This window comes from Lissotriton vulgaris, chromosome 6 (genome assembly GCF_964263255.1).
Source record: "Lissotriton vulgaris chromosome 6, aLisVul1.2, whole genome shotgun sequence".
NCBI classification, from domain to species: Eukaryota; Metazoa; Chordata; class Amphibia; order Caudata; family Salamandridae; genus Lissotriton; species Lissotriton vulgaris.
Window position 1 is genome coordinate 1,114,708,606 of NC_141694.1, and position 15,757 is coordinate 1,114,724,362.

Sequence of the window (15,757 nt, forward strand, 5' to 3'; positions counted from 1 at the left end):
AGTATTGTTGACACCTCAGCCAATCCTGATCCAGCCCACAGAATTCTAAAGCGATATTCGGCTGTGAGGGAGGCTTTGGCTGTCATATGCATGTACTCTTTTGACAGACGGCGCACACTTTTGGCTGCTGCTACCCCTGTTCCATGGGTTCAGGCTGGACAGGTGCCAGTCATACGGGTCACGGCCAGTGTGGCATTTCGCTAAGGGACATGCGGCATTTCTAACACGTAGTAAAAATAGGTATTCCGTTAGTTTTGTGACATTGGTTCTATTTGAACTCTGCTTCTAAGTTGATTACTCCCCTGACATGTCAGACCACGTGCCGTTACCCTCAACCCCTCACCCACCCTCAACCCCTCACCCTCAACCCCTCACCCTCAACCCCTCACCCTCAATCCCTCACCCTCACTCACCCACACTCACCCACACTCACCCACACTCACCCACACTCACCCACACTCACCCACACTCACCCACACTCACCCTCACTCACCCTCACTCACCTTCACCCTCACTCACCCCCACTCACCCTCACTCACCTTCACCCTCACTCACCCCCACTCACCCTCAACACCTCAACCCCTCACCCTCCCTCACCCTCATTCACCCTCAACCCCTCACCCTCACTCACCCTCAACCCCTCACCCTCAACCCCTCACCCTCAATCCCTCACCCTCACCCACACTCACCCACACTCACCCACACTCACCCACACTCACCCCCACTCACACTCACCCCCACTCACCCTCACTCACACTCACACTCACCCACCCTCACTCACCCTCACTCACCCTCACCCTCACTCACCCTCACTCACCCTCACCCTCACTCACCCTCACTCACCCTCAACCTCATGCTAAAGATTTACAAAAAAACCCATTAACAATTCTAAAAGCACTAACTCTAATGCTGCGAGACCTATTGCATTTCTAATGCTTGTTTATCAATTGTATACGAGTATGATTCTTCCAAGATGGCAACTGGGTGATTTTTTTATTATAAATCTTGATTATTACTTGTCCATGCGAAAATGGATGCTTATCCCGAACTAAGCTTTACAGGGCTGTCAAAGGAACAAGTACAACTAAGAGATGAAATGCGGGCAGGCAAACAGAAGGGAAATCAGCAACACTGACATCTATGGAACAGAGCAGCTTTGCTTGTGGAACAGCAAGACCGTTAATTTCATTGCCTAGTTCTCAGCCCAGCTAAGTAGAGCCTTCCTTTTAGCCAACAAAATCAAATGCTTTAGGGTTGGGTGAGGACAATAAAACAAATATTTGCATTTTTGTCTGCTGTGCCTGGCACATTACAAATTGGTAATGCCTCTTGATGATGCACATTTATTATTCGTACACATATTTCGTTTCACTCTCAATAAAGTATTCATGCATTTCAATAACTTTTAGCTATAATTTTTTAATAATGTAGATGCATGGTACCACACGTGGTGTATTGAGGGCCGGCGCTTTATTACCGTCTTTATACTGAATCTTTTTTTCCCTCTGCTTTGTTAAACTTCCATTGCGTTTCTTGTGTAATGTGTTAACTTGCGCTTAGCTATAGTTTCTAAAACGCTTACATTTTGTTTCAGATATACAGATACTTCCCTGGGTTTGATTGGTTCTTCCTTGATCCCATCACAGAGAGTGGAATTAAATTCGCAAGCGATGAGAAGTAAGTGCTGCTGAAAGGAATTAAACCTAAATTATTGTCTGGCTTTGTAGCCTCATTTCAGATAGACTGCCCACATAATATTGCATTGAAATATATTCAAGTGAAAACCCTGCCACTCTGGATTAGATTACATAAAGAGCTGAGCCTTTTTTTTATCACAGGTCAGTGTTATTTTTCAACAAAAGTATCTCATTTAGTTGTGTCACCAGTTGTAGGATCTTTGCTTCCCATAGGTCACACATTGTAACCCTTGCATAGACTTATTTGCCTTTAGCTGAAAATAATGACAGTTATGTGCGCTGTTGTTTGCTTTTTTAGAATTACTTTTGAAACTCAACGCAAGAAAGCAATTGAGAGGTTAATTTCCTAATGTCTTGTCATTCTTATGCCCCCCCCATACATAGATTGCTTACTGTAGCCACATCAAAGAAAGTGATTTCACTTGGAAAGAAAGAAGTAAATGCGTTTTTACCAATTTCTGTTTTGAGGTGTGGTTTTTTGAGAACAGTATGTGACTGAAATGTAACCCGGGCAACTTCTTTATTTCTGGCAGTGGCAATGTCCATAATCTTCAAACCAAGATTTAGAAAGGAGGAGAGAGAGGTAGCGAGTGAGTTGCATCTAGTTCCAGTTCTTTATTTCCTGAGTCTGTTTTTAGCCTTTGTCTAATCAGTTGCGGCAGTTTACTGATGTTACCGAGGCTTAATCTGGAGAAGACATGTAGGGAGCGGGTAAACTAGAATGATTTTACACTTTGGTTTCACCCTGAACTTCTTTATAAGCAGTAGCACAACACAAAACCTAGTGGCCATTTTCTGGCCGCCATAAGTGTGTTCCACTGTCTGGGAGCTCAGTTTTACTCTAGTTTATCATACCTACTGTTCATCCAGTAATCTATCTTTTTGCCTGTGTGCTTCTATACACTGTAGATACCTAGTATGAATGTAAAATGGTGTTCTAAGAATAGTCTGTTCAGTAGACAACTGGTAGAGGGAATTTTACTACAGAAGCAGATATTTCCCACATAAAAGACGGTCTTCAAAGAGTGTTGTCACGTGGCTCAGATGTGGGGCTGCTTTCTAATCCCTTTATATATAACCATCAAAGAAAAGTCATTATGTATGGCATACTGTACCCATAACTGTACATTATAACAATATTGCAAAACACAGAGAAGTCTAATTTCCGTATGGAGGCACTAGTGTGTTGGCCGAACAAAACTCATGGTGACTTGCAATATCATTTTTAATACACGATTAGATGTATAGCATTCAATTTAATAAGTAGGTGTTTCTGTCAGATGTAGTGTTCTGATATTAAATGTGAGGTGCGAGTGGCTTATTTAGTCTTGCGTTTTTCTTTGCATTTTGCAGCTTGTAGTTTAATTTTCTAAGTATAAATGCAGAATGCAATGCCTTTTGGACCTTTTGAGGAGAATTCTGAAAGTGACAGTTACTCCTGTGTGAGCTGTGGCTAATGTTCAATAAAGCATGCCTGCTCCCCAGTTTGTGCTCCTGTGTGCTTCATTACACTGGTGACAAGTGACGGGATCAAGGAGCTAGTATCTACACCTCAACAGGTTCCTTTGCTTCTGGAAGGTGTCGAGGACGGAGCAAAGCGGTATGCACAGGGTGCGATATGGATGCAAGTGATTGCTTCAGGGAAGTCTGAAACTAAAGGCCTTTAGCATGTACGGCAGCAAAGCAAACTGGTTTTTCGAACATAAACTGCAGGAGCCAGCTATTGGGACCATGAGCCAGCCGACATCTGTCCAAGGTAAGGAGTGTGGCACCGGCAGGCGAAAAACATATGAAGATGCCATGAACACAAGCCCTCCATTCACTGGATTGCAAGAGTGCATTTCAGAGGAGGTGGACATCATTGTCACAAGCCAGCCAGTCAGTCATTTGAACGCAATGGTGCATTCCATAGGAGCTTTGTGAGCTGTGATGTCATAGTGTAGGTATGCTTGACCAGTTCATGCTGAACGGGTAGTCGAACACTAGCTGTGCGTTTTACTGCAGTACTTGTGTGCAGCCTCTAAGTGGTTGCGTCACAACGGCATGCAGAAGTTCCTAAGTGAGTGTCTCATCTAAAATCAAGGAACCTAGCACTGATGAGCTCACCAATGTTGTTATCATTTTGAGTCCTACACATTGCCACTTTGTAAGGTGCAACAGTATTTAAATCTACATGGGCACTGGCTGGTCACTGGTTTGTTTGGTGTTCTTAACCATTTGCGTATGTTTACAGCTAGGATTTTAGGTGGAAAGCATTTGTGTATGTTTACAACAAGGGAGTAAACTTTAACAGGACGTCAATCTAATAGCTTTTTATATTTTTTGCTTTTGATTTTATCAACATGTTGAGCGTAAGAAGAGGTATTTATTAGGCCATATTGCATTTCTTTGAACAACAGTATCTGGTATATTCTTGCTCCACAGGGTGAATCTGTCATCCATGGCATTCGATTTAACGTTTGGGGGTTTGCATTTGTGATTATTCTTTGTGGAGTAATTCTGTACTCCCGCTAATTAGTTTGTAAGAAATTGGGTTACTATTTGAGAGGGTTGGAAGCCCCACTCAATTACTAAACACAATCCTTGTCCGGGTGAACCACAGAAGTCACTAATTAAACCTGTGCTTAACCCTCTGATAGCTTGGCACAGAAGAAGTCCGGCTTAAATTGGAGGCAATTGTTAAAGTATTTATGCAGCACTCAAATAGCAATAAAGTGAAAACACAACACAAGAAAAATCCCCAAACTATTTAGAATATTAAAGTAAATTGTGATGAATAAAATGACACCAAAACAACAAACATCTAATCAGTAAAACTGTAGATGAGTTTTAACATTTTAGGTGACAATAGCACTAAAAAAACTAAAGGCGGGGCGTGGCCAAGATGGCGGGGTGAGCGGACGCTTCCTCCCGTAGCTCCTCCGGCCCGGCTCAGCTCGAGCCCCGATTTCAGCGCTTCTCTCCCCCCGCGGCTGATTTGCGGGTGAGAGGAATGTGTCGGAGTTCCTGGCGCACCTATTGATACTACTTTGACTCCTATCGCCCCGGGGGAAGTACCCCGAAAGTTTGCTTAAAGTTCGGAGCACGGAGGAGAGCCTGGGAGGCGGAGCGCATTGCAGTGCTGTCCAGGCGCCTCGGCTGGGCCTGGTGCTGAAAGCTGGTGATCCCGAGTGATCGGTCCCGACGTGCTCCGGAGAATAACAGCACTCCCCAGTCGGAGCCTACGTGATCGGTATCACCGACGCGCAACAGGCCTTGGACCTTGGCTGGCACTTTGGCACTTTGGCCCCTCGCTACCGACAACGGTGCATGGCACGGCGTGGGCCCCGGACCTGGCGGAGAGGGACGGAGGCATCTAAACGGCAGCCGACCTGGGCGAACCCACTGGCGGAACTGTGAGACATTGCCTGTGGACTTTCCTTGCTTATTGTGCCCCGGAGATCGCCGACGGCCCTGCCAGCACCGGCCGCTCTGTTGGGCCCCGCCCTGCCGCCATCTTCTCCCTGAGGAGCTGGAGCTGGCGACCTCCACCCGCGCCTTTGGCAGGCAGGTGCCCACTTTCGCATTGGCTCATGTCCTGATCGCCCAAGGGGTGCGCTTCTGAAAGGCCCTGACTTTGGCCCCCCTGATTGCCACCTTGGTCGGTACAACGATTGTCTCGCCCCGGCCAGAGCCGCCATTTTGTCGCTTGTGACGCAGCACCCTTGTCCTCGGCGGGGTCTCACATCTGGTGCCCGCAGGCGACTGAACGCACCTACAGCGGCCGGCCCTGAACCTTGCCCATTGCAGTGGCCACGATGACCGGGAGAGGAGGCTCGAGAAGGGGCGATCGTACTCTGCCGGACATGCTCAGCAGGGCCCAGCAGCTAAGGGACAGGACGCAGCTGTCGCCGGGGTCCTCCCGGGCCTCGGCAGATGCAACCGGCGGCGAACCACCAGTCACGAGGTCCTTTATGGAGGACTTATTTAGCTCCCTCAAGGACGACTTCCAAACGCTAAAGAAGGAGGTGGCCAGCGAGGTGCGAGAGGTGCGCAAGGAGGTAGAGGGCCTTGGTGAGCGTGTTGACACGGTGGAAACGGCGGCCCAGCGCCGTGACGAGGAGATAGTCCATCTCCAGCAGGACGTTCTTCGTCTCCGAGAACAGTGTGTCGAGCTCCAGGCCCACTCTGAAGACCTTGAGAACAGGTCCAGACGGAACAATATCCGGGTGCGGGGTGTCCCATCAGCGGACGAGGGGACGGACCTGGTGGCCTATCTACAGGACTTGTTCCGGGAGATTCTGGGAGAGGACGCAGAATTCCCGATCCGCATAGACAGAGCGCACAGAGTGGGCCGACAGCGCCAGTCTTCAGCACCCCCACCGGATATTCTGGCGTTCCTGCCTGATTTCCCCTTGAAGGAGCGCATCATGGCGGAGGCCCGCAGGAAGCAGCCTTTCACTTTCAGAGAGCGGCCTGTGGCGCTCTATCAGGACCTGTCCACCATCACGCTGCAGAAGCGCAGGTCCTTCCGGATTGCTACAGACTTTCTGCGGGAGCACGAGACGCCCTACTCCTGGGGTCACCCCTTCCGCCTCATCTTTCGATGGAACGGAGTGCTACACCAGCTGCGCTCCCTCCAGGACATCTGTGGGGTGTTGGGACTCACGGCCACGGAGTAGGACGGAGCAACACCCACGTGGAGGCGCTCGGAGAGACGGAATCGGAGGAGATCGACGAGGAGACGATCGTCAGCGACTGTGAGCCTTCTGATTCCCCTACCATCAGGGCAGATATGGAGGAAGCCCTAAGAACGGCGGCCAGGAACTTGCCTGCCTCCGACAGCGTGGCCTTGACGGCCTGATTTCACTCCGGGGGGAGAGATGCTTAGCTTCTACGATGCTGGGTTGGGGCTGGGGGTTGGGAGGGAACGGTTGGAGGTGAGTGGCTGAACGTCCACTTGATTGTTTTCTACAGACTTGCCCGTCTGGGCTGGACTGAGACAATGGGGTGTTTTTATTTGTTCGTGGTTTTGGCTAGTTGCCATGGGTTGGTTTTGGGAGGGTGTAGGAGTTGTTTTGTTGTTGGTGGGGTCCCGTCTGATAATGCCCGAACACACGTGAGGCCGGTCCTGGCCTTCCCTGCGCTCCTGCCCCGCGCGCCCCCTCCGCTGATCCCTCGCTTGCTACATAGCGCTCCGATCCCCTGGGAGCGATGCCGTCCTTGAAGGTGGTGACCCTTAATGTTAAGGGTCTGAACAACCCTGTGAAGCGTAGGGCGATCCTTTCCCTGCTAGAGGGGACGCAAGCGGACATTTGCCTTTTGCAGGAAACTCATTTACTTTCCAAAGATTGTCACAGGCTGCGCTCCGCCAAGTTCCCCACCCAATTCTTCTCTTCGGCGGCGACCAAGACTGCGGGTGTAGCCATTCTTTTAGCCAGCTCCTTTAGGGGCGAGGTATTGTACAAATATGCCGAGCAGAAGGGGAGGCTCTTAGTGTATCGCATGCGGCTTGGGGGTATCGCCTTCACGGTTGGCTCCGTTTACAGCCCGAATGACCACCAGGATCGTTTCCTGGAATCAGTGTTGGTGGACGTCACTGCCTCGCCCGATCGCCATGTTGTCTTGGGGGGAGACCTAAATATGGTCTTCGACTCAGCTATGGATAGGTCTGCCCAACGCTTCCCGCAGACGGGGGAGCTTTCCCGAGCGGTGCAGGACCGACCGGATTGCAGAGATGGATCTGCATGACCTCTGGCGCACTATGCACCCCACCGATCGGGACTACTCGTACTTCTCCCATGCGCACCGCACTTATTCGCGGTTGGACTATCTCTTGGTGAGCGGACCGCTTCGCTCGGCCGCCACGGCAGCAGACATCGGGGTTTTGTCCCTGTCCGATCATGCACCGGTGTCCGGAGTCTTTGCTTGGCCGGCAGCCCCCCCCTCCAGAGGGATGTGGCGGCTTCGGGATACTCTTCTACATAAGAAGTCGGTGGTGAAGCGAGTGGGGGAGGTCATTCAGGAGTATCTGGTCGACAATAGCAACTCCGACACGTCTCTAGCGACGCAGTGGGCAGCCTTGAAGGCAGTCCTCAGGGGGGAATTTATCTCCATTTCCTCGGCGGAGAACAGAGAGCGGCAATGTAAGAGGGATGAACTGACGGCGCAAGTCAGGGAACTTGAGCAGGTTCACCGCCGGACAGGAGCTCCTCGAGTTTGGAGGCAGCTGAAAGCGGCGAGGAAACTCCTCTCTGCGCTAGATCTAGATCGGGCGGAATACGCAGCGTTGCGTCTGAAGCATGCCTTTTATACGGGCGGGGACAGATGCGGTAAGCTCCTGGCCCATCGGCTCAGAGCTGCGCAGCAACGCAATGTGGTGAAGGAGCTAGTGGGTGCAGATGGGGTTCCGGTTACCGGTGACGCGGACGTGGCGGATTCCTTCCGTAGCTTTTACGAGGCGCTATACGCCGCGGAGCCCTCCCCACCGGGAGAGGCTGAGGCCTATCTGGAGTCTATGACCCTCCCGGCTCTGGAGCCCGCCCAGGCGGACCACCTAGAGAGGGACATCCATGTGGAGGAAGTCATCTCCGCTATTGCACGATTGAAGCACGGTAAGGCCCCAGGCCCGGATGGCTACACGGCCTTGTTCTACAAGACCTTCTGCTCCACTGTGGCGCCTATCCTGGCTCGCCTGTTCAACTCCTTCTCTGAGCCGGGGGCTATCCCGCCGGACCTCCTTTCCGCGACGGTGTCGGTTATTCCGAAGCCCGGGAAGGATCGGACCCTGCGCGGTTCATATCGGCCTATTTCGCTTCTGAATGTGGACCTTAAGCTCTACACGGGGATCCTCGCGGCCAGACTTGGCCTGCACCTACCGGGCCTGGTGGAGGCGGACCAGGCTGGGTTTGTGCCCGGTAGGCAGACAGTCGACAACACCAAGAGGGTGACGCACGTGTTAGAAAAGGCCTCACGCGTCCCGGGGGAACGGATGTTACTGTCGGTCGATGCGGAGAAGGCCTTTGATAGGGTTCATTGGCCGTACCTTGAGCTGGTTCTCGGGAAACTGGGGATCGGCGAGAAGTTCCGCACCATGGTCTTCAATTGTTATAAGAGACCGTCAGCATCGGTGCGAGTCAACGGACACAGCTCTAGTAGTTTTGCCATTGAGCGTGGTACGAGACAGGGCTGCCCCCTCTCGCCGCTCTTGTTCTCCCTCTATATGGAGCCGTTCGCCCAGAGGATCCGCGACAATCCGGACGCTATTGGGGTTAAGATGGGTCAGTACACCCATACTGTCAGCCTATATGCGGACGATGTCCTGCTGACCCTGGATGACCCCAGGCGGTCGCTCCCTGCTTGTGTCCAGGAACTGAACACCTTTGCACGCGTGGCCGGCTTCAAAATGAACATGTCCAAATCGGCTGCCCTGGATGTGTCGCTCTCCGCGGACACCAGGCGAGACCTCCAGCGTCTTTTCCCTATGCAGTGGTCCTCTTCCACGGTGCCGTACCTGGGGATCCTGCTTGCACCTTCGCTGCCTGAAATGGTCAAAGCCAACTATTCTTCCCTTAGCAAGAAGATTAAGGAGGAACTCGGCCGATGGGGCAAGGGCCTGCTCTCGTGGCTGGGTCGTATCGCAGCGGTGAAGATGACGGTACTGCCTCAGATCTTGTATCTTTTTCGCGCTCTACCTCTCCAGCCCCCTGTGGGTTGGATACAGCAAGCGCAGGCTGACATCTCCCGTTTCGTGTGGCAGGGCCGCAAGCCTCGGATGAAGCGGGTTCTTTCCACGCTTGCCCCGGAGGCGGGGGGTCTCAGTGTTCCGGACCTCCGGAAGTATTTTCAAGCGGCGCAACTCCGGTATTTGGTGGAATGGAGCAGGTGGGAGTCGGACAAGCACTGGCTCTTTCAAGACCAGGCGGTTGCAGGTCGCACCCTTCAAGAGGTTCCATTCCTGCAGCGCGCACATCGCCCGGCTAATCTCTACGCCTCCTTTGTCACCCAGGTCCCGCTGCGAGTGTGGGACGCGGTTTGTGAGCTCCGCGAACTAACCACTTTCCCATCACCGTTTACACCCATAGTTGGTAACCCAGACTTTACTCCGGGCCTAGAACCGGGAGCTTTTTCTCACTGGGTGAGTGCGGGTTGCAGGGTGCTCTTTCAGATTTACGGGCCAGAGGGCGTGCTCCCTTTCCAGCAACTCCGACAGGAATTTGGTCTGACGGAGGTGGACAGACTGCGTTATATGCAGGTCCGTCACTGGGCTCTCCAGCCCCAAGTGCGCGACGTCGCAGCCCGTCAAATCACATCTTACGAGCGGTGGCTGGTGACTCGGACCTCGGATGCCAAGCTTATCACCGATCTGTATAAATTTCTCCAACCCCCGCCGTTTCATTACCACAACCCAGGGAGGGAGCGTTGGCACAGGGAGCTGGGCAGAACCCTGAGCCACAAGGAATGGGACAAGATCGCATATCGGGCGAGGCACTCTGCGTATCACACTGGGCTGACGGAGACCTTCACCAAGGTGTCCACCTACTGGTATTACACCCCGGAGAGGCTCTACGAGATGCACAAACTCACCGACAAGGGTTGTTGGCGAGGCTGTGGACAGGAGGGTACTCTATCGCACATTCTCTGGGGGTGCCCGGTGCTGTCTGCTTATTGGAAGGAGGTCTTAGATGAAGTGGACAGGCACTTTGAGGTGGAGCTCCCGTGCTTCCCAGCATACATCCTGCTAGGCCTTCCCAACGACTTGATGTACCCGCTGAAGTCCCGCAGGGGTAGGCAGATTGCTATTGCGCTAGGCTCAGCGGTTCAAAATATCCTTGTACACTGGCGCACCCCCACTGCCCCCTCTATCACTGGCTGGTTACATAGACTCTGGCAAGTACTGGGTATGGAGAAGATGTCGCTCACTGTGGCTGGAAATGTAGACCAGTTCGAGGAGCTCTGGCACCCTTTCTTGGCACTGCTGTCCAGGGAATTTCGCGAGCTCACATGTCCGAGGTACCTGCGCCTTCTTAGGCTGACGCCGCCGGAGGCTCCAGCGGATTAAGAGGGGTGGGATCGGGGGGACTGGGGGTTGGGGGTAGGCGGCTTGGGGTGAATGTTTTTACTACGGGCTATTGGACGGGGATGTTGGGGTATTGTTTTCTTCCTTTTTCTTTTCTGGGGGCGGGGGGCTTAGAGGGACTGTGTTGTTTTCGCTGTGTTGCGGGACGCTACTCATGCTTAGCTTTGATTGGGAGGTCGGGGACTTTTGGAGGTTTTTTCGCGCTACCTTATTGCCTTGTAGCATATGCCTCCTTTCCCCTCCGGGACTACCGACCTCCCCACTTTCCGCCAGAACTGCTGCAACATATCTCTTTTTACACTGTATGTAAACTTGACCTCCTACTTCCCTTCCCCATGTTTTTTATGTTTTAATAAAATGCTTTAAACCTAAAAAACTAAAGGCACCACTCGCGGTTATATGGTAGTGCTGGACCGGGGGAATTTCACAAGTTCAAGACCACTGCATTGGAGCATTGGTCGATTAGAGGAACCAGATTCATCCCCTTAAGAGTTACCTTATCAGGTCCACTCCAGGAGATGCTGTTCTCGTTGGTGGGGGCCGCATGGAGGTCATTGTTTGCATGAGGAGCAGGTCGGGCGTAGATAGAGATTTGTGTTGACAGTCGACGTGGGCTCCCTTGTTTTTTTAGAGGTTTATCAACTAGGAAAGAAATATTGATTAACAATATTGTTCCTTTCCATATCTGTTTGTAGTTATGGATCTCTTTCCGAGTTGGCCTGAAGTGAAGCGGAAGCTGAAGATTTCTGGAGAGCCTATTTGGGATCTCCAAAAGTAGAGCCGGCTTCCTGAGAATTTAGTTGACGGACAGTTGTGTTTAACTATGTTCCAAGGAAAAAGAAGAAATCCTGATAGGTTGTGGGGTTGATGATAAAAAATGTTTGTTATATCATCCCAGAATGGATGGCATGGTCGAAGAAGGGTATGCCATGATGCATAGATTAGATTGGGGAGAAAAACTCCGTAAACAACTGGTAACATATTGTCATTCACCTCACATGGGAACAGGCAAGACTCTCATTAAGTTGTTCACTGGTCACAAACACAAATCAATACTTGCCTCTGGGTGAACGAAATGGGAGAATGGAGGTGTTGTTGAAGGATGCTTGCGGAGAGAGAGAAATCAGCTTGGACAAGAAGAGGAAAGATAAAAGAAAGTCATCATAAAGTTTTTCAGTGTATGTCATGAGGTCAGTAGGTTACACACCAAAGAATGGATGGATGCCCTTGAAACAAATGCCCCTTGCTTATACCGATATAACTCTCTGAAAGTATTCTGTTAATTGTTGGAGTTCATCAGTTTTTTGTCTCTCACAAGGCATACAAACATACTTTTTAAGTGAAAATAAAATCCAAACAATAGCATTATAAAAAATGACAGAATGCCTCCATACTGTTATTAATGTAATATAAACGCCTCAAAACAAACCAGAGTTAGTAACCTATTGTTACAAAGTCTTTAAAACCTATATAGAGTAATCTTTGACTCTGTCTATCGGAGTATTGGCCTCAGTTTAAGCTATTGGCTATTTGGTGATCAGTTTGCCTTTGATGGAGTGCTTGCATTGGAATGTATGAGGGATCATTTTGCATCTCAAAAATACACTGAATCATTTCAAATTAAATTATCCTTCTCGTAGATGCTTTGTATGCACCAAACAATCTTTTTTGCTTTGTAGTATTGTTTTCACTGCAGCAAGCTTTTTAAATGTTTATTCAAAACTCAAAATGCAAGCCAGACCTACCTTCTCTGCCATAACCTGTCTAATATGGTACCATTGAGGGATCTGTTAAAGTGGGTTTCAGCATACAACCACAGAAACATTTCATCACCATACATTCCTCTGTAAAACGTCACTGATATTGCATCGTCTCATGCCCATTTTCACTGTTTAGAGAATGTAAGAATGCTGAGAATATCAGCTTCTTTCTGTCTTTTTTTTTCTCAGTGTGAACTATATTTCGTGCCCACTTCTTATCCTTCATGCCGAAGATGATCCTGTTGTACCATTCCATCTTGGTCGCAAGGTAATTTTATAGCACTTGTTATGAAATGTGATCGTTGAAGAGTACCGATTTTTCCTTTTTTAATTCACCAAGTTTAATAGTCATCTGTCACATTGTCACAGCACAAGCTGTTTTGATTTCTCCTCTGTATGTTCTGTTCTCTTAGCTTGGGTACTGCATTCAATTGCACCATTCAAGCTAAAAGTAGGACATAAAGAGATCTGTCGCTATGAGAAGCATATTGCATCTGCTAATAACTGAATGGTGGGGGTGTAATTGGATACTGCTTCAAGTGCTTATTTTAGGCTGTAATTTGCTGTTCCCTTTTATGCTTTATAAAACTTGCAAACTACAAAATGTATGTATGTAAGACTTCTTTACTGTCCATAGTGTTCTTGCTCAGGTTATTTTACTTTTTGACTCACTTGTTTTCACTTCTTGAGTGATCCGAGGTGTCCGAGTATACTTGTGTCCTTCTACTGCTCAATTTTCAGGCACTACTTTTTTCTTTTTAGTTAAGCACTCTATGAAAGTGCATGTTTTTGCCAGCTGTCTCCCTTGTGTACGTCTCTGCCCCTTCTGTGCTCCATCGTTCTCTCTCTCACCTATGTGCTTCTCTACCACCCCTTCTGCGTTGTGCTTACCCTTGTGTTCTTCTGCCCCCGCGTCGCTTTCTCTCCTGTGTGCTACTCCCCCAGCTCCACATTGCTTTCTCTCACCTGTATGCTTCTCTTCCCCCACTCGCTCCACGTTGCCCATGTCGTGTACTTCTCCCCACCCTCCAATTTGCATAAGACTCCTGCCCTTTGTGCTGCTTCTGCCCCCTGCCTTCTGTGTTGATTTTGTCCCCTGCCCTTCATGGTGCTTCCGTCCCCTCCCCTTCATGGGGCTTCCGTCCCCTCCCCTTTGTGTTGCTTCTGTCCCCCGCCCTTCATGCTGCTTCTGCCCCCTGCCTTCTGTGTTGCTTTTGTCCCCTGCCCTTCATGGTGCTTCCGTCCCCTCCCCTTCATGGTGCTTCCGTCCCCTGTCCTCTGTGTTGCTTCTGTCCCCTCCCCTCTTTGTTGCTTTTGTCCCCTGCCCTTCATGGTGCTTTTGTCCCCTGCCCTTCATGGTGCTTCCGTCCCCTCCCCTTCATGGTGCTTCCGTCCCCTGTCCTCTGTGTTGCTTCTGTCCCCTCCCCTCTTTGTTGCTTCAGTCCCCCGCCCTTCATGGTGCTTCCGTCTCCTGTCCTCTGTGCTGCTTCAGTCCCCTGTCCTCTGTGCTGCTTCAGTCCCCTGCCCTTTATGGTGCTTCCGTCCCCTGCACTCCGTATTGCTTCTGTCCACACTGTCCATGTTGCTTTCACCCCCCGCTTCCATATTGCTTCTGCATCCTGCCCTCTGTGTTGCTGCCACCCTCCCCCACCCTTCGTGTTGCTTCCACTGCTGCCTTTCATCATGGGTCCTCCCACCTACACCATCTGTGTTGCATCTGCCAACCCAGTTTAGAGAGAATAAAACACCATTTTGTAAGTGCACACATGCGTGGTGTGCATGCCTTAAAAATGACAGTCGGTAGCATTATAAAAAAAAATTCTGCTCTTCTCTAGCTATAAGGTGGAGCATCTGAGATGCTGTACAGCACTACTAAAACCCATTGGCAAAGCCAGTTGGTCTGATAGGTAAGACCTATTGGCTTTGACAGTGCGTGTTCCTTCTTGCAGGCCGCTGATGGATCTTTTGCCTTCATTGACCCAATTCTAAGTTCTAATCTTGTGGACCCTACAACTATGCATTCTGTAAGATATATGGGTTATAGTTCAAACTCCCAATCTGATATTGAATTTAAATTGTGTTGTTTGGATAAAAAAGTTATGAGATGTACAAGTTTTTTTTAGTTTATCCAGTCTGAGGCTATTACGGGCTCAATAATACCTTCGGGCTAGAAGAATGTTTTGAAAATAAATGCAGTGGGCCTGCTAATAACCAACTTCGGCTCTCAGCTTCAAAAAACCCATGTGCCGTAGAGAGAGTGAGTAGGTGAAGTTGTCCTCGCCTTTGCCAGGAAACTTTAATCAAGGAATGAGCATACACTTAACACTTCATCTTTTGTCCGCGGGGTACTCATTGAAAGGTGTGGCTTCATGAAGCACTGGAGGTTTCTTGTCAGTTGTGCAGAAGACAACTGGGGAATACTATTAAAGTTTGGGCATCAATGTAGGATCTGTGTCATGGCCTTGAAGAAATGTCTCTGCTGTGTTAACTGGAAGAGGCTAAGGCATGTGATACTTTCATTAATGCAAGGCAAGTCTTGCAGTCCAGGCTGAAAAATAGGAGTGGTCCACACGAGTAACAACTAGAGATTTAGGGGTACCTGATCATGACATACCAGCCTTTCTTACAGCCCGTACTTTGCACTGATCTGAAGTTTAAGCCTAAAAAAGAGAGAATACACAAGAATAATTGTTTTACTTCCTGGCAAAATAAATAGATAGCTGCCCTGACCTCTACTGATTCTCTACCTGAAAGGACATTTTCAAAAGGACATTTATTAGTACCGCTGAAGACAGTCACCTGAACAGACTCCCAGAGATGTTATAGTCTCTGACCTCTTGAGGTCTGCAGTCTACTGTGGAGTTTAAATTCTGAACTTGAAAACTGTCTGGAACGGGAAGGAGTTTCCCATGGTGGAGTCTGAGATTCACCTGTAGAACTCCCTTTCCTGCCTGACTTCATGATCTGAAGTACTTTGAAACCTTTACTGCAGCTTTTAATAATACCATTGAGGCTGTTCCAGTGAACTTAATTGGAACAAGTTATGAAGAAGTGTAAGAAATCAGTAATATTCTACTGCTGCTATCCTACATCGCCACAGAAATATAGTGTGCATTAATTAAAGTAATGGACTCCCATTTCATTTTCTTCAGCATTGATGCGCTCTCGAAAATAATCTTGCGTTGGACAGTTTTTATAAGTTCTGATTTGGTGGTTTTCTCTCCTGCTTATATTTTCTTCTA

General features: G+C 49.5%; 1 protein-coding gene across 5 annotated transcripts in view; it reads left to right on the forward strand.

Annotated features, from left to right (window-relative positions):
• Positions 1 to 15,757, forward strand: part of ABHD12 (abhydrolase domain containing 12, lysophospholipase) — a 454,310-nt gene that overhangs the window by 384,892 nt on the left and 53,661 nt on the right. For all 5 annotated transcript variants that reach the window (XM_086927196.1, XM_086927195.1, XM_086927194.1 and 2 more), the window contains 2 exons: positions 1,595 to 1,677; positions 12,705 to 12,783. In XM_086927196.1, coding sequence (XP_086783322.1) covers positions 1,595 to 1,677; positions 12,705 to 12,783 — 162 coding nt within the window. The remainder of the gene's footprint in view (positions 1 to 1,594; positions 1,678 to 12,704; positions 12,784 to 15,757) is intronic.